This window comes from Hevea brasiliensis, chromosome 16, assembly GCF_030052815.1.
Source record: "Hevea brasiliensis isolate MT/VB/25A 57/8 chromosome 16, ASM3005281v1, whole genome shotgun sequence".
In the NCBI taxonomy this organism is placed as follows: Eukaryota; Viridiplantae; Streptophyta; class Magnoliopsida; order Malpighiales; family Euphorbiaceae; genus Hevea; species Hevea brasiliensis.
Window position 1 is genome coordinate 49,774,522 of NC_079508.1, and position 22,612 is coordinate 49,797,133.

The 22,612-nt window shown below is 31.7% G+C and overlaps 3 protein-coding genes across 3 annotated transcripts; all 3 read left to right on the plus strand.

Annotated features, from left to right (window-relative positions):
* The first annotated feature begins 1,916 nt into the window (after window positions 1–1,916).
* LOC131174772 (transcription factor MYB77-like) lies at window positions 1,917–3,870 on the plus strand. The gene is made up of 2 exons (XM_058138700.1): window positions 1,917–2,305; window positions 2,704–3,870. Exons 1-2 carry the CDS (start codon window positions 2,140–2,142, stop codon window positions 3,555–3,557), a joined length of 1,020 nt encoding a protein of 339 aa, XP_057994683.1. The 5' UTR covers window positions 1,917–2,139; the 3' UTR covers window positions 3,558–3,870.
* A 2,663-nt stretch (window positions 3,871–6,533) lies between these two features.
* On the plus strand, window positions 6,534–10,664 carry LOC110671996 (carboxyvinyl-carboxyphosphonate phosphorylmutase, chloroplastic). Its single transcript, XM_021834652.2, has 7 exons — window positions 6,534–6,883; window positions 7,018–7,091; window positions 7,271–7,353; window positions 7,517–7,541; window positions 7,661–7,680; window positions 7,864–8,019; window positions 10,035–10,664. The coding sequence occupies exons 1-7, from the start codon at window positions 6,600–6,602 to the stop codon at window positions 10,398–10,400; spliced, it is 1,008 nt and encodes a 335-aa protein (XP_021690344.2). The 5' UTR covers window positions 6,534–6,599; the 3' UTR covers window positions 10,401–10,664.
* A 10,466-nt stretch (window positions 10,665–21,130) lies between these two features.
* On the plus strand, window positions 21,131–22,596 carry LOC110672002 (uncharacterized). The gene has a single exon (XM_021834658.2). The coding sequence runs from the start codon at window positions 21,454–21,456 to the stop codon at window positions 22,450–22,452; it is 999 nt and encodes a 332-aa protein (XP_021690350.2). The 5' UTR covers window positions 21,131–21,453; the 3' UTR covers window positions 22,453–22,596.
* Window positions 22,597–22,612: the final 16 nt, after the last annotated feature.

Below are 22,612 nucleotides of genomic sequence, written 5' to 3' on the forward strand. Positions count from 1 at the left end.
CACTCACCAACATAATTCTTTATTCTATGTTATCTTTAACTTCCATGTGATTTTAAATGTGGGAGAATTTACTGCTCTTTCTTCTCCCTTTAGGTTCAACATATAACATTGTTTGGCCTTGTTTTATGCTCCTCTTATGTAGGGTAGGGAACTTTAACTTCAAGTTTTTGATGCATTAGTATTGTAGGCCAAGGGAAATCTAGTGACCACAAAGTCCAACATTTAGGTTTTACATTAGGGCTCGTCTCCCATCATCAATGGTAAGTTGATATACCCTTCAACTGGGATTGAATATCCTTTTACTCCTTTGATTGGGGTTCTAACCAAGGTGAGTTCATTATCATTCGAGTTCATCTTTAAGAAGGTTTGATAAGGTAGTTGGTTGACCACACCCCCACAATCTATCGAGATTATTTCATAGTGTGGTTATTGATAATGGTGAAGATGACTAACCCATCATCATGGGGCCGGGGGGGGAAGGAGTGATGAGGTCATTTTGCTAGATCCTGCTAGGGGCCAGTTTTGATAGGGAACACAATCAGTCGATTTGAACTAAAGTATCAAAATTATATACAATGGAAACTGCACCAAAATGATAGAGGAACCAAACTAAATCAAATCAAATATTTGATTCAATTTGGTTTAATTTGTCGATTTTGTGCATAATACCAAAAATTGTCTTTTCATTCAAATGTTGCAGTTTTCACTCATCCCTATACCTAGTTCCTAACCAATCCCAATTGCAAGCAAGAACAAAATCAATCCTAATATCCCATTCCTTACAACCATTTAATCATCCAAACTTAATATCCCAATGAATCCCACAACAAAATCAAGAACAAATTTACATAATCTTAGATTTTTAGGAAATCAAATGAAATTATTCCATAAGCAATAACACAAAAAATACAAAAAAAAAATGATAAAAACTAAGAATTGATAGTATCAAAACTAAGGTTTTAAACATAATGGAGTAGATAAATATATTTATTCTAAATTTACAAAAGATTATGGTATAATAGTGTGTCTTTATGTAGATGATATGCTAATAATAGGAATTAATATACAAGGTGTGAATGATACTAAGAAGTATTTAGCTTCTCAATTTAAAATGAAAGACATAGGAGAAGTAGATACTATCTTAGGTATCAAAATTAAAAAACATAGTGGAGGTTTTACTTTGAGTCAATCTCATTATATTGATAAGATTCTGTCTAAATGTAATCATTTGTGTATTAAAGAAGCTAATACTCCTTTTGATGTTTCTAGTAAATTAGTTAAAAATTCGAAAAGATCTATAGCTATCTCGATAATTCAAAATGGTATAATTTGACTTGTCAACATTTACCTGTTGTTACCATTAATTATCTAATTTTGTCCCTCTTCAATACTTATGTGTGTGTTTTTTACTAAATGCATGCAATTGAGAGAATACTCATCAAATTTGCTAATTTGGTGTCATGCTCATCACAACTGGCCACCCTGAAGATATGATCATCAATCAATAACATGATCAAGACATGTAAATATATATATGTAAACGTTTTATTGGACTCATAGAAATTGATCAATTTGATTATGATTAAGATCGATTATAATTTCACCAAAATCTTGCGTGTCCACCTTCAATGATTGGGTGTTTAACTTCCTAATCAAAGGTATTAGGAAACCAGTCTTTGCAATAGGAGAGCTGTCCCTCTAAGTTAAAAAAAAAAAAAAAAGGGTAAATCATCATCAGTACTGAGGCTTTTTTTTTTTTTTTTGTGATTTAACGTAGTTCCATGGCTTAAAATGGCGAGATCGAGATGGACAAAGCTAGCATGGAGGAGAAGAGGAAAAAAAAAAAAGAAATAGGTGAGAAGTTCATGGGCCAATGGCATAGCAAGAAATGGTCAGTGGTTCTACAGGACCCTATACACAGTATAAGGTGGTGGCTAAAGGATAAATGTGTCGTGTAAAACCAACAAAAGTGACTTGCCATCCACAGCTAAACCAACCCCACTTTCTTATTCTCTCTGTTGGTTTCTCCTTTCTTGCGCTCCTATATATCTTCTTCTGGACTTCTTTCTGGTGTATTTTGATGATCAAGAATTCAAAGCTGCTAACGGGTGCCAGCAGCAGTTTTGTTGGCCTCCGATAATGGATGAACCTGGGGCTTCCAATTCTTGTGATGATGCTAAAATAAGTACAAGTTGTCCTAGAGGTCACTGGAGACCTGCTGAAGATGAGAAACTCAGGCAAATTGTTGAACAATACGGCGCACAAAACTGGAATTCTATTGCTGAGAAGCTCCAAGGAAGATCAGGTATGTATAAATTTCTCAGTTCATGTTAGGATCTGTTCCATGAAATTAATGGGCATCTGATAATTTTGTCAAGCCAAGAGCCTATCTTTGAGGGTTTTCTTTCTTTCCTCTACGTACTTTTGCAGCAGAAAATGATCTCTCTCATAGGATTCTTCTGAATCATACTATATGTATTCTTTTTAGCTAATTAATTTTATCTTTCAATATTCTAATCTAGAGAGATATGAAAGATATTACATATTTATATCGCAACCCCCCTCTCCCCCTTCTCTCTCTCTCTCTCTCTCTCTCTCTCTCTAGCTTGCTGTGTCTGGTTCTTGACTTTTTTTTTTTTGGTAAGTAAGATTTTTTATTGATAAGAATCCATGAAAAACCTGGCTTTCTTGCTCTTTTCGCAGGAAAGAGTTGCAGATTGAGGTGGTTTAATCAACTCGACCCTAGAATCAACAGGAGACCATTCACAGAAGAAGAAGAGGAGAGACTACTGGCAGCTCATCGTATTCAGGGAAACAAATGGGCTCTAATAGCCAGACTATTTCCAGGTCGAACTGATAATGCTGTGAAGAACCACTGGCATGTAATAATGGCAAGAAAACAAAGGGAACAATTCAAGCTAAGTGGAAAGAGAAGTTATCATGAAGGCCTAAGTGACTCCAACGCCGCCTCTAATGATCTTCATCCAAGAAAATCAAGGTCTCAAGACCTGTTTAGCTCAAGCATTGGATTTGAAAATAGTACTAGAGTCTTGGAATTTCGAAACCTCAGTTCAGATAGGATATTCTCAGTCGTCTCTTCCTCTAATACTTCTTCTTCACCTTCCTGGACTTTTTCTCCATCAACTATAACAGCTTCAAATAATTCATCTTCAGTAGTTGAATATTTATCACCACGAAAAGAAGGAAGAGATTGCTTCAATAACTCTAGTTTTTACACTGCCGAGAGCTCCAAAATTTCAGATCACCAATCTATTTATAGATACTATTCAAATTCTTCAATGTACCGGAGTTCAACTGTATTTGGGTTTCCAAATTACAGAAGGGTTGTTCCAAGTCCTTTTGGATGCCTAAAACTTGGAGATGAGTGTGAAAACCATGGCACGATCAAGAAAGAGCTGGTGAATTTTTGCGACAACTCATCCACATTCAAGAAAAATATGACAGTGAGTAAACAGGAAGAACAAAGAGATCAAGAATCTATCAGGCACACGGAGGTTCAATTCATAGATTTTCTTGGCGTGGGTATATCTTCTTGATCACCCAAAAAGACTTTTTCTTTTTACTTTTCATTTATATATTTCTCATATATTAATGGTAGTTTTAGCTTCACTCTTTCATCTTGTGAAAAATGTTGATGGCATCCAAATGAAGTAGCGGTAGTTCAGCTGTCATATTAATTCCTCTACATTTCTTTATCTTTTTTTTCTCTTTAAATATTATCTCATATATTCCCTGAATCAAACATATGATTTCGAAAGTCATGTGAGTTTCAAGAGACATCCTTATATATTCTCAGCATTGGTCAGAAATCTGAGCATAAAATATATTTTCCTTCGTGGTTCATTTAAAGCTTGAGCTAGCTTTCTTTCTTTTTCCTGTAACAATGCATTGAAGTGCAAGGAAACATATTCCAATTTAGCAGCAGAAGTTACAATGTTGTATTAGTGCCCAATTTCATATGTCAAGTAACTGAGTCATTAATTAGCCAAATATATGATCTAGTGGGAATTCTGATGATCAAAAAGTTAACACCTGCATATCTTTTCATGATGCAGTGTGCGTAACTGATCATTGCTAAATGCTAAAACTGAAGCAAAATCAAAATTTCTTTGGTTGAAATCCCTTTTAGTTTACGTATTTGCTTCTTAATACACTTCTTGAATTTGTTTGAATTAGCTTTTCTATCATGGGGTTGCATACATATTCACAGAGCAATTTCTTGAAACTTCTTAACCTTTACAAGGGAAGATGATGACGAGAAACAACAGAATATATAAAGATAATTCACCGAATTGAGCATATGACTATTGAGTTGGGGGAAAATCAATGGGATCATTTAGGATACAAAAACGTTTGTAATCTAAACTGTACATAACTGCAATATAGAAGTCTGATGGTTGATTCTTAACAACTTAAATAGGGACTCTGGTCATGATTATTTCACAACTTTTCTATCATACATATATTTCAAATTGTCATTTTCTTTTTTTTTTTTTTCTTATTTTGCCTTATCCTTTACTGTTATAAACACATTATGAGTTTTACAAATTCAGAAATATTAACAAGGCTCAAGCAAATCACAATCCTATTTATCACTTAGATTCCATCTGTTTTGTAAAAAATAACTTGTATATAAAAAAATATTTTTTTATAAAAATATAGAAAAATATTTTTTTATAAAAATATTTTTCATTATTTAATTATAATGTTAAACTAATTCATTATTTGATTATAATGTTAAACTAATAATGCCTGCTTATGTCATGTATCATGTATAAATGTTTTTTTTATTAAAAAAATATTTTCGATTGACTCTCTTTTTTAAGGATTCCAAATGCTAAAAAATACATGGAAGCCTTGAATATTATTCTTCTTTATTTGCTTTATTCATTATTCAATGATAAATAAAGAATACTTTCTCTCTCTCCTTTTGCATTATTTTTCTTTAAATTTTTTTTATTTTATTTCCTTAACACAAATAGGCTCACATAAAAAATATGAGTGTCATAACTAAGGATATGGGGGTTTTAAATCTTAATTATTTTTTTCAACAAAAATCATAAATAGTATATATTGACTGTACGTGTTCGAACATAATGATATAAGGTAATAACGACCAATTTCATTTGAAAGTATTAATTCATGTATTCAAAAACAGCCCAAAACTCAGCACCCATGACAGAAACAAGGACCAAAACCTGAGGCAAAACCACCACGCCAACAGCCGGTCTCCTCCCGAACTAAACTCTCACTAAAAGCACTACCATATAAGCCTTTAAAAGCACCATTAGTATTAAGCTTGCTCCAAGCAACAGTAGGACCGCTCCAACCTATCCATCGTTCAACTCAAATCTATAGATGAAATAACAACATTAGTCTGCAAATTAAACAGCAGTCGCCTGTCGCCCTAACAAACTCAGAAGCATGGCAAATGATGGATGACATGCAGAAAGCTCTCCATCTCCATGTTCACATTAGCAAAAAAGATACGATTACGTCGCCTATAAAGCGAGTCGAAGCGACTAACAGATCACCGCAAATGGGACATCCCAAGGAACACCATTAGATCATAACACCAAGATTAAACGAAAACCATGCACACATAATTAGGAGTGAGCACTCGGTTCAAATCGAATTAAATCGAATCGAACCGAATCAAATCATGAAAATTGAATTACATATTTTAGAAACCGAACGGAACTTAAATGAATGAAAAATCGAATCAAACCGAACCGCTCTATTTCGATTCGATTCGATTCAAATTGATTGATTTTATTTTTTATTAATTTTTTAATTTAGACTTAATTTTCAAGTTATTTGATCTGATTTTGACCTTAGTTTGAACCTAATAACTATTAATCAATGAAATTAAATAATTTATATATATATAATTACATATAATTCATAAATTCTCATAAAAATAAATCAATTCAAAAATCAATAAATCTATTCAGTTCAGTTCGGTTTAATTGTTTTTTCTCTTCAAAATCGAATAGAACCGAAATAATAAAAATTTTTATAATATAAAATCGATCAAACCGAATCAAATTTAATTATATTAAAAATTAAACTGAATTATCAAATTAAGATGATTTAATTCAATTTATTCAATTTAAATCAAATAATGCTCAGTTTGATGTAAAGGAATCTAATTTATTAGCCTTTCATTTTATTTTTTTTATTAATTTGATTTCAACTAAAATTCAATTAAAAAATTTAAAGATAATTTTATCATAGTTCACAATTTTATAAATTATTTTAATATAAATTATTAATATTTAATTACAATAACTAATAACTATCAAAATATATTTTAAATTAAATTCGATATTTTTTTAAACAAAAAATCCTAAAATAATATTAAGATGGATGAAGCAAGGTCTACCGCGTGAAGTGCGAACAAGTGTGGCTTTTCTTTTCTCCTTGGAGCATCAACTGCACGCAACACACGTGCCGCAGTGGCGCGTACCTCTCCGCCCCCCTCTGTTTAAAAAGGCTAAACCCCCAAAATCGGAGCACCACACGTGAACATTCCTCACTCACACACTCTCTCTCTCTCTCTCTCTCTCTCTCTCAAAATGTCGTTGATGGTTGCAACCGGAGTTGCTGCACTGAGCTACTGGAGCCCTTTCACATTCCGGTCAAGCTCAGACAGCCGGCACATCAAGTCATCGTATCCAACGGTGAAAATGCAGACGCGCATACACCGTCTAATTGAAGATCAAGGGATAGTGCTGATGCCAGGTTGCTACGACTCTCTCTCCGCCGCCATTGTTCAAAAAACCGGTTTCAGCGCCGGTTTCATCTCTGGCTACGCTCTCTCCGCATCGCTTCTCGGAAAACCCGACTTTGGTTTACTCACGTAAGCTCCATCTCCACCACCTCCTCCTCTGCCTCTATCTGTTAGCTTCATTTGCTCGTTCTTTTCTTTCAATTGTGTACTAATTAATTGCTTATAATTGTTTGGTTCTTCTGGATTGCTTTTGCTGATTATAGGCCGCCAGAAATGGCGGCGACTGCCCGGATAGTGTGTGCTGCGGTTCCGCTCATGCCCATAATTGCGGATGCTGGTAAGGCTGCTTTTTTTCCCCATTTATTAATCAAAAGGGTTGATTTTTATATATATGTTTTTCTATACATCTACTGTGCTTATGGACTTTCTTATTGATTGGATACCTTAAATCAGCGATACGAACATGTTTTGTAATGCACTTTGAGATTTCAGCTACTTTTCGTTTGCTTGTTCCAGATACTGGCGGTGGCAATGCTCTCAATGTTCAGAGGACCATCAGGGACTTGATTGCAGCTGGTGCTGCTGGATGCTTTCTGGAGGTACTACTTCAGATTTCTTTATGAGTTTTGAAGTTCAAAACCCTGACTGTAACTGATAGCTGTGCTTAATGGCAACATTTTTGCAATTGATATTTATTACAAAATAAAAAAAAGTCATTCCTTTGGTTATATGTCCTTTAAGGAATTTAATTTTTCCTTCCAGGATCAAGCGTGGCCAAAGAAATGCGGTAAGGCTCATCTCCTTTTTGTTCATTTTAGATTTTAATGGGTAAGCACGAGAGAATGAGTTCTATACATCGTGTGTCTATAGGATGCTAATTGTCTCTCTTCATTTGCGCAACTGCAGGGCACATGCGTGGCAAACAGGTATTTGTTTATTTTCTTTTAATTAATTTAGGTTGGAAAAATAATGATTAGTGCCTTGTGGATGCAAAAACGTCTAAATGCATTTTGTCTTTAGATCTCTTTGATGACTGATGATTAGATAAGCTGTTTCTTCTGAACTTAAAATTTAAATTTTAATCCCCTCCTCCTTACTTTTCTTTTCAGGTTATAGCTGCAGAGGAGCATGCCACAAAAATAGCTTCTGCTAGGGATGCTATTGGGGATTCTGACTTCTTCCTTGTGGCTAGGACTGATGCTCGTGCGACATCTGCAAAAAATGGTCTCTCCGATGCCATTTCAAGGGCTAATCTATACATGGAGGTATACATTATTATCACATTTTGCTTTCTTTTGTTGCAGGATGTAGTGCTCTTTATCACTGTGCTTATGAGTAATCTAGTTTGGGTTACTTTTATGTGGTCAGTCTGGGTCAGATCAGGAAGTTATCTGTTAATGATGCTACTGTTTCAAACTTCTGAACTCTCTGCCCATCATGGGCCATTCGAGTTGACATGGATAAAGCTATTATTAATTTTTTTTTTCCTGTCATTTTGTTACGCTGCCTCTGTTATTTTTCTCCTAAAGGTTCTTTTCTTTGGGTTGTGTGTAAGCATAGATGTATGCATGGATGACCTGCTTTTTAATTTTTTTCTTTAGAGAAACTTTACTCTTAAAATTACTTTAGCTTCTATTCCAATGGTGAGTTGGCCTTTGTTATCATGTTCTTGAGTCCTCAATCCTGAGGGATAAGGCCTTTTAATTTATTCCAGACACTTTTAATAAGGCAATCAACATCTCTAATTCAAGTGGTGGAGCCATTTGAATTGATATTGCATTATCCTTCTATATCTGGATGCGGCTTTTTGCAAATTTCTTAGTATCTGTTTTTCTGTGAGTGAATATTTCTTCCTTTTTCAATTTTGAACAATTCCTATTCCTGGAAAATGACGGCTTTGATTGTGCGTCTAGAAGACAATTTGTGTATTTGAGCTTTTAAATTTTTCTTTTTTATTTGGTATCTGTATTGGCCTTATGTAGTATGATGGAAGGAGATTGCTTTTTGAGTTTATTAGCTTTATTCTAGTGCAACTTTATCTACCATGAGATAGCTATAATCTGGAATTGCATCAAAGGCATGGTTTTGAACAACAGCCATTAATTAAAGGTCTTTTGCGGTAACATTACTAACGGCGGAAAAAATGTAATGGTAATGGCAGTTATTGGCCATTACTTAGTCGGCAACAGCTATTACCCGCATGGATAGATAGAAGACCTTTTTTGTGATGCAAAGAGTCAGAGAACTTATTTTGTTTTTAGTTTCTATGCTTCTTCATCATCTGTTTCTCTCAAATTTTCCAATTTCAAATTTTCATCTTCATAAATCTTCATTTCTTGAGCTAAGATATTAATAATGTTTCTATACTTCATTTCTCTCAAATTTTAGTTTCTGTACTTTATTTTGATACACAACTATATTCATATTCTCCCAACCCATTCAAGACCATACTACAATGAGCCACACTCCATATGTCCATTTAGGATCCTAGTTATTTTAATTTTTTAAGTTGATTAATATTAATGATGTTTAATAATGATAGATTTAATGTTTTTATTTAATATATTTATGTTTATTATCTAATTGTGTATCTTAGTTTTAATTATACCTTTTAATATCTCTTCATTTTATGAATTTTGTGAATTTTTCAAAAAAAATTATGTAACGGTATGCTTTTACCCTTAAGTTATAGTCATTATAGGACTGTTTTTACTACCTGCGACCGTGACTGCGATTTAAATCCATGATCAAAGGGCAGAGAGGAAGAATCATGAAGCAATCCTACTTGCATGTGTTTAGAAATAGTCAATAACCTGGATTGCCATTTGAATTTAGTGCTACAAGTCTAGTGGGAAATACAGCAAAGGGAAAGGTTTCTAGGTTGATGAATTTTAAGTTCATGTTTAATTATTATACAAGTGTACATATATTTGGTGATTGTTTGATCCATTCTAGTTTTTGAGCCAACAAAAAAAAAGAAGATCCTGCTTTTTATCTGGTCTTTGGGGATGCCCCTCTTCTTTTGAAGTCCTAAGATGCAAGGTTTCTCTGTTAATTTTTGGGGGAGTTAGCTTTAGTCTGATTTGCAGAATTCTAGATTAAATCTGTGATTTAAATCTGTGCTTGGTACTAGCCTAATCTGCTTGTCACATATACTTGTATTCAACTTTATTTGCTTTGGGTGTGTGGTTACTCTTTGATCTTAATTCTCCTTCTTAGGATGTGTATAAATGAGATATTTTTCTTAAGTTTATTATTGATTTGTGATTTGATTATGCAGGCAGGAGCTGATGCTTGCTTTGTGGAAGCGCCAAGGGATGATGATGAGCTTAAGGAGATTGGACGCAGGACAAAGGGGTATAGAGTTTGTAATATGATTGAAGGTGGGGTCACACCGTTGCACACACCAGAAGAGCTGAAGGAAATGGGATTTCATTTGATTGTTCATCCACTTACTTCCCTGTATGCCTCAGCCCGTGCACTGGTTGATGTCCTCAAAACTCTGAAGGAGAATGGAACTACTAGAGATCACCTCCATAAAATGGCTACTTTTGAGGAATTTAATCAACTGGTTAATTTGGAGTCTTGGTTTGAGCTTGAAGCACGATATTCAAATTTCAAGAATGGAATTACAGTGAAAAGATGATCAGAAAAAGAGCAATTCTTGATCGTTGTTCCCATAAACGTTGTTCATGTTGGTTCAAAACTTGAGAGTTGGAAGTAATTTGAGCATTTCTGGCTTCCGAGTAAATATTTGTACTAGATAGAAGAATCTGTAATTGGAGTTCGCATGTAGGTGTTACGATTAGGCTTCAACCACCTCCTTGGAATTGAATAAGTCCATTCTTGTAGTATAATTATTGTTTTCTTCCTTTGTTTTTTTGATATTTGAAAAATTCCTCAGCTTTTATTTCTCTGGAGTTGCAATTATACATACCCGATTATTGAGAACATCATCTAAATTTGAAAATCCTTAAACTCTCACCAAGCAAGGTCATGCAGCCACTTACATTGTTGGAGGCTCTGTTGGTTGAACTTTTGATGTTGATAGTTGGCCCAAAGGCAAACGCTTCAAAGCTGGTGATACACTTGGTAAGTTTTGTCACATACTGTTCTTGTTGTGCCCTTTCAATTCTTTTTTAGAAGTTTTTGTGCGTAAGAACTTAAAACTCGTATGTATATATTTGCAATTACTTGCAAGTGTACCAACTGATATGAATATTATCAAATTATTACCAACCTAGTTGGTATGGCTAATTTTTTTATTAGTAGATTTACTGCTGCATGTTTTAATGACACTGTGACTTTGGCTTATTAAAGTTACCTGTCCTTTCCTTCACAGATCTCTTAACCCTATGTCTTAGGAATAAATTTTAATTGCGGGCCCTCAACTTTACTAATTGTTTCATTTTAGTTATCATACTTTAATTTGTTTCAATAAAATTACTCATCTTTTATTTTTTATTTGTTAGCAGTCATTTAGATCAAAATTCGATAAAATCTCTAGTGAAATTCCTATGTCTATATATTTTGTGGCTTTAAGTCATAAAAAAATGAAAATTATATTTTTGTCATGTCTAATTAAAATTTATTTCTTTTTTTGGTTTTCTTGGAGTATAAAAGCAGGAATTAGTAAATGTAAAATGTAGTATGGAGATCAAATTTATCTCTTTGGTTTTTTTAATATGATCTGGTGAGAATATAAATTTTTTATGATTTAAAGCCGTGTGATATACGCCATATAAGAACTTCACAAGAGATTCTATCTGTCACGATTCAAAATTTTGTGTTGCGATCAGCGCATAATTTAAGTATTCTTAAATCATGCAAGTCTTATCAGAGTATTTTGAATAAATATATTTTCACTTACTAATCCCAAAAAATAAATAAAATCCAAATAAACAAAATACTGAATAAACATCATAAATATCCCATAAGTAAGCTGTGGAGTCTCTATAGATTTCAAATGAAAACTTAAACTGTTCAACAAACTAAACTAGTTATTAGTACGAGGAAACATGAATTCGGGTATACTATGAGAACAAATCAAAGATTGACCATCTCTAGAAAATGAACTGAATATTTGAATCAGCTGTAGAATTCTACTGATCTGAAACAGATAACAGACAAAGAAAACGTCGTTTGAGCTAATGCTCAGTGAATAATAATTATAGCACACAACAGAACAGGAATAGGTAGACGCTTGATTAATTTCGCAATAAATTTTTATCCAATAAAATCATGCTCATGCTATCAAAATCATTAATAAAATAATTGCATAAAACATATAAATAAAAGAAATTTATTCAATAAAATTTTATGGTACAGTACACCAGAATGATGATACTCCACATCACTAAAGGCCAGATGGTAAGCACGCTACTAGATATTAGATACCTTCCTCAACCATAAATTACAATGATGCATGACTCAACAATGCAACCTAATACTGTGATAATCTACACGGCAGGGCCAGATAGCAGATACAGATGCTGGGTACAGGTATCAATTCAAAACAGAAAGTCAATTTCCAAAAATCAATCAAAATCAACCCAAAGATTTCAGATAATGAACAATAACTGACAGTGTAATTCCAATAGTTTATTTTAATAATTTCAGAGAGTCAATAAGATCAAATCAATCTCAAATCAATTTCGCGTAACACATCTATAAATTCCACAATTAGATATCAATCAATATAAAAGACATTAAAAGCTTGTTCCCGGAATTCTAATGGCTCTAATGTAGAGATAATTGACAAAATCAATTATTTAATCAAAATCAAAATAAAATTCAATAATAAAATAAAACTCTAAAAAATCACATATAAAATAATTATTAAAATATTGATTTAAAATTTTATTTAATAACAATTTTAATGCTAAAAAATTTTAAAAGAGACTGAAACGATGTCATGTACTATAATTACCACTCACTTAAAACCTCTAAAATAATATCTAGATTTAATAAAAGAGAGGTAATTTTAGCTAACAGATTAAATATTTGATATATAATAAAAATTTGATCAACTAAACTAATATGGCAGATTCATTGAATATATATATAATTTTATTTTGGAGCCAAAGTTAAAAATAATAATAATAATAATAACAATACCAAAAAAATACGTTCTGAGGAAACTGTAAAAGTAAAGTAAGAAAAGAAAGAAAGAAAAAATATATATATAATATAATAATAAATTTAACAATATATATATATATATATATATATAAATGAATGGACGAGACGAATGGACGCACCGGATCGGAATTATATATATATATTTATATAATCTAAATTTAAGGTTTTTTTTTGTCCCATAGTAATCATGATTAACCCAATTTAATATCAATGATAAAAAAAAAAATGAATTTATAGAGTAGTTGTAACAATTCAATAAAATAAAATCAAATTAAATTCACCCATTATTGAACAAAGAATGAGAATTTTTACCTTGAAAATAGAATCTAAAGTGATGAATAGAAAAATAAGAATTTATGGATTCTTTGCGTACATCAGATTATAAATCGTAAATTTATTTATATATATATATATATAAAACAATAAATAAAAGATGATGACAATACCTGTTGAGAGTATTTGGTAGAAAAATGAGGTGATAAATAGATTTAAGAGCAAAGTTTAATTATGGTATATATATTTGAAGAGTTCTATTAGGTATAGAATGTGATAAGAGTTATTATTAAACTGGGTTGTTCAGGTTACAGATATTTATTAAATTTCCAAAATAATATATATACATATAAAATAAATAAGCAGGTCATCCAATAAAATATTTTTTTTATAAATATATTAAATTATTATTAGATAATTAAAATAAAATAATAATAAATAATAATTATATATGGGTTTCCACATATTTCCCCTCTTAAAAAAATTCGGTCTCCGAATTTAAACAGATAAAATTCTAACTTAAAGAATCAAATAAGTGAGGATATTTGGCTCGCATTTCAGATTCTGCCTCCCATGTGGCCTCACTACTTAAGTGATTATGCCACAAAACTTTGACCAAAAGCCACTTCCTTAGGTTGAAGTTTCCTAATTTGTCGATCTAAAATCTTTACTGGTTGCTCCTCACATGACATATCATCCCTAAATTGTATGGTTTGAGGTTGCAAAATATGAGATGGATCTGATACATACTTCCTAAGCATAGAAACATGGAAAACTAGATGTACATGTGCAAAAGCAGGTGGAAGGGCTAAATGGTAAGCAACTGCTCTAATTCTCTCCAAAATTTCAAATGGACCAACAAAACGAGGGCTAAGCTTCCCTTTCTTCCAAAACCTCATGATTCCTTTCATAGGTGAAACTCTCAGAAATACATGATCACTAACCATAAACTCTACATCTTTACGCTTAGGGTCAGCATAACTTCTCTGTCGACTTTGAGCAGTCAAAAGTCTATCATGAATTAGCTGAACCTTCTCTGAAGTTAACTGTATCAACTCTGGTCTAGTAAGCCTTATTTCTCCAACTTCATCCCAACAAATCGGTGACCTACACCTTCGACCATATAATGCCTCATATGGAGCCATCTCTATACTTGCCTGATAACTATTATTATAAGCAAACTCCACTAAAGGCAAATGATGATCCCAACAGCCACCAAAATCCATAACACGTGCACGAAACATGTCCTCCAATGTCTGTATGGTCCTTTCTGACTATCCATCTGTCTGAGGGTGAAAAGCAGTACTAATGTTACTCGTGTTCCAAAAGCTTCTTAGAATTTCTTCCAAAATCGAGAAGTAAACTGAGTACCACGATCAAAGACAATGGAAATTGGAACACCATGAAGACTAACAGTCTTGTCTATATACAATTGTGCAAGTTTAGCAAAGTCATATATAGTCTTCACAGGAAGGAAATAAGCAGATTTTGTCAATCTGTCCACTATAACCCAAACTGCATTATAACCACCGCGTGTACTAGGTAAACCCACAACAAAGTCTATAGTAATATGCTCCCACTTTCACTCGGGAATAGGCAATGGCTGAAGTAACCCAGATGGTCTCTGATGTTCTGCCTTAACCTGTTGATAAGTCAAACATTTAGCAATAAAGTCTGCAACATACCTCTTCATGCCACCCCACCAATAATGCTCCCTTAAATCACGGTACGTCTTAGTTGAACCTGGGTGTGCTGTGTAAGCAGAATGGTGTGCCTCCTACATGATTTCTCTTCTCAACTCATCAACATTGGGGACATAAAGTCTAGTGCCATAACAAAGAACTCCATCATCATTTAACATGAACCCCTGAGCTTGGCCTTGATGAATACTATCTATAATCTCACACAACTGAGAATACCTCTTCTGAGTAGCCTTACTTCGATCAATCAAGATAGGCCTAACTCAAAAATGTGCTAAGAATGATCCAGTTACGATTCCAAACTCTACTCCCTGATCTAGCAACTCATGTAATTCACCAATCAGAGGCCTCGTCTCGGTAGATATATGGGCTAAACTACCAGAAGACTTCTTGCTTAGAGCATCAGCCACCACATTAGCTTTTCCAGAGTAATACTGTATGGTGCAATCATAATCCTTCAGCAATTCTACCCATCTCCTTTGCCTAAGATTAAGATCACGTTGGTCAAATATGTATTTGAGACTTTTGTGGTCAGTAAAGATTTTACAAGTCTTACCATACAGATAGTGCCTCCAGATTTTCAAAGTAAAAATTACTGCAGTCATTTCCAAATCATGAGTTGGATAATTCTGCTCGTGCCTTTTCAACTGACGAGAAGCATATGCAATAACCCGTCCATGCTGCATCAAAACACATACTAAACCAATCCTAGAAGCATCACAATACACTGTATAACCCTCTGATCCAGACGGAAGGGCTAACACTGGTGCAGTAGTTAAACGAGTCTTAAGCTCTTGAAAACTTTTTGCACAAGCCTCAAACCACTGAAATTTCACATTCTTCTGTGTCAACTTAGTTAAAGGTGCTACAATACGAGAGAAGTATTGAACAAACTGTCTATAATACCCTGCTAAACCCAAGAAACTACGAATCTCTAACACAGTTGTGGGTCTAGGCCAATGAAGCACTGCCTCAACTTTCTTCTTATCAACACACACCCCATCCTTAGATACTGTATGGCCTAGGAAAGCCACACTATCTAACCAGAACTCACATTTTGAGAACTTGGCATATAGCTTGTGTTCCTGTAAGGTCTGAAGGACAATTCTCAAATACTGCTTATGCTCCTCTATACTCTTTGAGTACACTAGAATGTTATCGATCAACACTATAACAAATTGATCTAAGAAAGGCTTGAAAACTCTATTCATGAGATCCATAAAAGTGGCTAGAGCATTAGTAAGACCAAAAGACATTACAAAAAATTTATAGTGTCCATGCCTAGTCCTAAAGGCCGTCTTGAGTATGTCTTCTTTCTTGACCCTTAATTGATGATACCCAGATCGAAGATCAATCTTGGAAAAATTCTTTGCACCTTGAAATTGGTCAAATAGGTCATCTATGTATGGGAGAGGATACTTATTAAGCACAGTCACCTTATTCAATTGCCTATAATCAATGTACATTCTCAAAAACCCATCATTCTTCTGCACAAATAACACATGAGCACCCCATGGAGAAACACTAGGGCGAATAAACCCATCATTCAATTGCCTAAATCTCATGGAACAGTATGGAGAAACAAAGGAATGGTTGTGCCCCAGTCTCAGCCATAGGTGTCTGTTCAGATGTCTGATTAATAGTTTGAGGTGGTACCTCCCTTGTTGGATCAAGGTTTTTACCATTAAGACCCTTGCCCCTAGCTCTCCTCTTACATTTAACAGACTCAGGCACCTATTCATTTTAATAAACAAGTATTAAATCTGAAAATGTGAGCCAAATTAAGACAGGTGAAAAAGTACAAAGGACGCAAATATTTAAAGCAATGATAAACTGAAAAGACGTTAAAGATCCAAAATTCTGTGTCGCAACCGGCGCATAATTTAAGTATTCTTAAATCATACAAGCCTTATCAGAGTATCTTGAATGAATATATTTTCACTTACTAATCCCAAAAAATAGATAAAATCCAAATAAACAAAATACTGAATAAACATCATAAATATCCCATAAGTAAACTGCGGAGTCTCTACAGATTTCAAATGAAAACTTAAACTGTTCAACAAACTAAACTAATTATTAGCCCAAGAAAACATGAATTCGGACATACCATGAGAACAAATCAAAGATTGACCCTCTCTAGAAAATGAACTGAATATTTGAATCAGCTGCAGAATTCTACTGATCTGAAATAGATAACAGACAGAGAAAACGTGATTTGAGCAAATGCTCAGTGAATGATAATTATAGCACACAACAGAACAGAAACAGGCAGACGCTTGATTAATTTCGTAATAAATTTTCTATTCAATAAAATCATGCTCATGCTATCAAAATCATTAATAAAATAATTGCATAAAATATATAAATAAAAGAAATTTATTCAATAAAATTTTATGGTACAGTACACCAAAGTGATGATACCCATATCACCAAAGGCCAAATGGTAAGCGCGCTACCAGATATTAGATACCTTCCTCCTCCTTCACAGATATCAATGGATATAATACTAATGTAAACCATAAATTGCAATGATGCATGACTCAACAATGCAACCTAATACCGTGATAGTCCACGGTGGGGCGGATAGCGAATCTGAATCGTATGCAGTACCAATTCAAAACAGAAAATCAATTTCCAAAAATCAATCAAAATCAACCCAAAGATTTCATATAATGAAGAATAACTGACAGTATAATTCTAATAGTTTATTTCAATAATTTCAGAGAGTCAATAAGATCAAATCAATCTCAAATCAATTTCACGTAACACATCTATAAATTCCACAATTAGATATCAATCAATATAAAAGACATTAAAAACCTGTTCTCAGAATCCTAATGGCTCTAATGCAGAGATAATTGACAAAATTAATTATTTAACCAAAATCAAAATAAAATTCAATAATAAAATAAAACTCTAAAAAATCACATGTAAAATAATTATTAAAATATTAATTTAAAATTTTATTTAATAACAATTTTAATAATAAGAAATTTTAAAAGGGACTAAAATGGTGCCATATACTATAATTACCACTCACTTGAAATCTCCAAAATAATAGCTAGATTCAATAAAAGAAAGACAATTTCAGTTGACAGATTGAATATTCGAATCTCCTATATATCCAAAATATAGTAAAAATTTGATCAACTAAACTAATATGATAGACCCATTGAATATATATAAAATCTTATTTTGGAGCCAAAGTTAAAAATAATAATAATAATAACAATACCAAAAAAATACGTTTTGAGGAAACTGTAAAAGTAAAGTAAGAAAAGAAAGAAAGAAAAAAAAATATAATAAAATAATAACTTTAACAATATATATATATATATATATATATATATATATATATATATATATATATATATATATATATATATATATTCAATGTTTTTTTTTTGTCCCACAGCAATAATGATTAACCCAATTTAATATCAATGGTCAAAGAAAAAATGAATTTATAGAATAGTTGTAACAATTGAAGAAAAGAAAATAAAATCAAATTCACCTATTATTGAACAAAAAATGAGAATTTTTACCTTGAAATAGAATTTAAAGTTTCAATTTAAAGTGATGAATAGATAAGTAAGAATTTATAGATTCTTTGCGTACATAAGATTATAAATCGTAAATTTATATATATAATAATAATAAATAAAAGATGATGAAAAAACCTGTTGAGAGTATTTGGTAGAAAAAGGAGGTGATAAATAAGTTTTGAGAGTAAAGTTTAGCAAAAAGATATTATTAGGGTATATATATTTGAAGAGTTCTATTAGGTATAGAATGGGATAAGAGTTATTATTGAACTAGATTGTTCAGATTACAGATATATATTAAATTTCAAAAATAATATATATATATAAGCAGGTCATTCAATAAAATATTTTTTTTATAAATATATTAAATTATTATTAACTAATTAAAATAAAATAATAATAAATAATTATTATATATGGGTTTCCACATTATCAAAATCTGAACTGAGTAACTGCTAATGAAAAAAAAAAGTATTTTATTGAAATAAATTAAAATATAATGATTGAAATGAAGTAATTAACAAAATTAAATAATTGCTAAGTAAATTTATCCTATGTTTTGTTGAAGGGTTTAATAAAGTTTTTTCTAGGTTTGGTCCTCAAAGGTCACGAGCTTTATCTTCTCTTTTTGAATGGTTCATGAGCCTAATAAGAAGGAAAGTATATATTTATTGATGACTTTTTTTGAAATAAATTATTTATAAAAAAAAATTTCAATTCAATTCTCATAAAATGATACTTAATTTTTATTTTTTTTAAAATAAAAAATTTTTTAAGTAAAAAAGAATTTGATTCTTCCATTCTAAATATAAGAATTAATAAAAAAAATTAATTAAATTTGTATAAAATTTTACATTTCAAACAAGGGATTGGGATTAAAATAATTTGTTTTCAAGATCAAAATTAGGATTAATATTAGCTAAGTGGATTAGTACTAGCTAAGTTACTTCCTATTGTACGAGAATAAAAAACTCTACAATAAATATATTTAAGTTCAGAAATATTATGGATCAATTATTTATTAATATAATTTCAGAAATTTTCTTTTAATTTTGATGTGCCAAATTTTTATTGGCTTAGCTCATTGTAAATTATTTTTAAATTCTCGCTGTGAGTATGAATTCTCCGGCATCGGAGCTTGGAATTGGCCACGATTTGATGCCAATATAAGAGAATTACATTTGAATTTAGGAAAATGAAAATAAGATTTAGGACATTATAAGTAATTATTTTAGCTCCTTGAATGATATTGGAATATATGGAATTGATAATTTCTCCTCCATTGATGAACCAGATTTTAAGTCAAATTTATAATTATTGAAGGATATAAAATAATGAATAGGTAAAATTTCTTATAATGATTAATGATTATTATTTTTATTAATTTTAATATGAGTTAGAATTAATGTAATTAAGTTTGAAATTATTTTTAGATATTTTAATAAATATTATATATGAAATTTTCTTTTTATTATAAATAAAAAGTTATATATAAAATGAGATATTCTAATTCATCTTTCTCTATTTTTAAAATGAAAAGTCTAATTAATTTTTCTCTATTTTTAAAATGAAAGGAATTTCGGCAATTTTACTAACTAGTTAGATAGCTTTTTAAGGGTTAATTTTGGACCTTTGCCCTTTATTGATCTTATTATATTTATCCAATGGACCTTGTTAATATAATAAATTGCATATTAAAAAAATATAACTATTAAGTACAAGAGATTAAAAATTTAAATTCTCATAATCTTAATTTTTTTTTATTTTTATAAGTTACATATAAATTATAAAAATATATTAATTTCTTTTTTAAAAAATATTTGATTATAGACCAAGTTGACAAAATAACTTTCTTAGAATATAATGGATTTAAATTAGAATAATTGGATTTAAAATCGTAATTGATGTGATTACACAGACTATTAATTTATTGATTTGACAAAATACTAATATTTTTCCCTGATTGATAATTTTATTATTTATTATATATTTCATAAATGTGAGCGTATTTAAATATGCATTCTTATCTCCATATATAAGTTTTATGCTTAATAATTATTTTAAATGTCAAAATTAATATTGTATTTCACTTTTACCTCTTAATTTTAATTCATTACTTTAATTTTTTTTACAAAAAGGAAATCTCTTCAGTACGATGTTTCAAATATAATTTTAATATTTTATAATAAAAAATAAATTTTCCTTTGATGATATTAGTATTTTTATGATAATTTTAAATGGTAATTGAATAAGAAAAAAAAGGAGATTAAAAAGTAATTTTAATTTATTTTTTATTTAGAAACTTGTTATAGTATATTAGAGAGAATTTTATAAAATGAAATTAAATTTTAGAAATTTTTTAATAATAAATTAAAATTAAAAAATACAAATAAAATACAAATAAAATTCAAGGATTAGTTATAAAAATTATCTAAAATGTGAATTATTGTAGAATAGGGGGCTAAATGGAAATGGTGATGGAGTGGAAGGAGTTGTCAGTAATTCTAGAGAGATGGAAATTTCCAAGCAAATGATAGATAGAGGGCAAACCGCAATCGTGTTGACGGGGCTCGATTTCGACGATGAAGAAGCATGGAAATTGACTCCCATCCGTAGAATATTCAGCTTCGACGTGAACGACCCGATGCTTTTTTATGGATTTTCATTCGATTTATTATAAATTTAAAGATACAAAATATATAATATAACGAGATTTATCAATTAAATATGTAGTCCACATATTCATCTGCCGTCCTTTACGAGCAAAAGACCTCCATTTCTCTAATTATCTATTAATACAGACTGTGCTCTTGTTTTTTTCTGTAAGTTTTTGTAATAGACTTTGTCATTTGACTTTGGAAGTTGATTGGAATAACAGGGGCAGTTTTCATAGCAAGAAAGTCCAGTTTTCCTGCCTATAATCCTTTGCCAAAACTATCTTCTTTCTTTCACCTTCAATTTGCTCTTCTCCCCCAACCCTCCTCCTCCTCCTTCCCCAGGAAACTCATTCATTCAAGAAATCAGCGATCACTTAGGCATGGATAGAGAACAAGAAGAGATGCAATTTCTTGGATTCTTCGATATCTACAAAGAATCCTACAAGATCATATTCACATGGAGAAAGATCTTCACCCAGATAACTCTAGCCCTGATTCTTCCTCTGTCTTTCATCTTCCTAGCTCACATCCAGATAACCGATCTCATCTTCTCCAATATTATACATGATGAAATACAATTAGATCATACAACAGCTGGCTCTCCACGATCCAAGAAACTAAACGATCTAATCTCCTCCGAATGGACATATTTCTGGCTCTTCAAGATTGCATACTTCACTTTCTTTCTTATTTTTTCCCTTCTATCAACCGCAGCAGTTGTTTACACCATTGCTTGCATTTATACTGGGCGAGATATCACCTTCACCAAGGTTATGAGCGTTGTCCCTAAGGTTTGGAAGAGGCTTATGGTCACATTTTTGTGTATTTTTGGTGCTCTTTTTGCCTACAACATAGTTGCTTTCCTGATCTTTATCGCATGGATAATTTTGATTTCTGACACTAGTATTGGGGCTGTGACTTTCTTTGCGTTCTGGATTTTGTACGCCGTTGGTATTGTGTACTTGACCATAATTTGGCAGCTGGCTAGTGTTGTGTCTGTGCTAGAGGAGGCTTGTGGGTTTAAGGCCATGGAGAAGAGCAGAGCTCTAATCAAAGGGAAGTTGTTGGTGACAGGAATTATATTTTTCTTGCTCAATCTGTCTCTATTCTTAATTCAGGTAGCATTTAAGATACTGGTGGTTCATGGTCGATCCTTAGGAACGGTTAGTAGGGTATCATATGGGATCATTTGCTTCTTGTTGCTTTTTATATTGTTTCTGTTCGGACTTGTTATCCAAACAGTGATTTACTTCGTCTGCAAATCTTATCACCATGAGAATATCGACAAATCTGCACTATCAGATCATCTTGAAGTTTATCTGGGAGAATATGTCCCTCTGAAGTCTAAGGATGTCCAGCTTGAACAATTTCAAGTTTGAGCCAGTTCGTATCTCGTGCCATTATATATATTTATCGCAATAATAAGCTGTAATAGTTCTTTTTCTTTATCCAATACTACTCCTGTATTAGTTTTTTAATCTTCAGACGGTATAAATCAAATCGATCTGATTGTTGCTTTGTGATTTTTCTTTCCCTTCG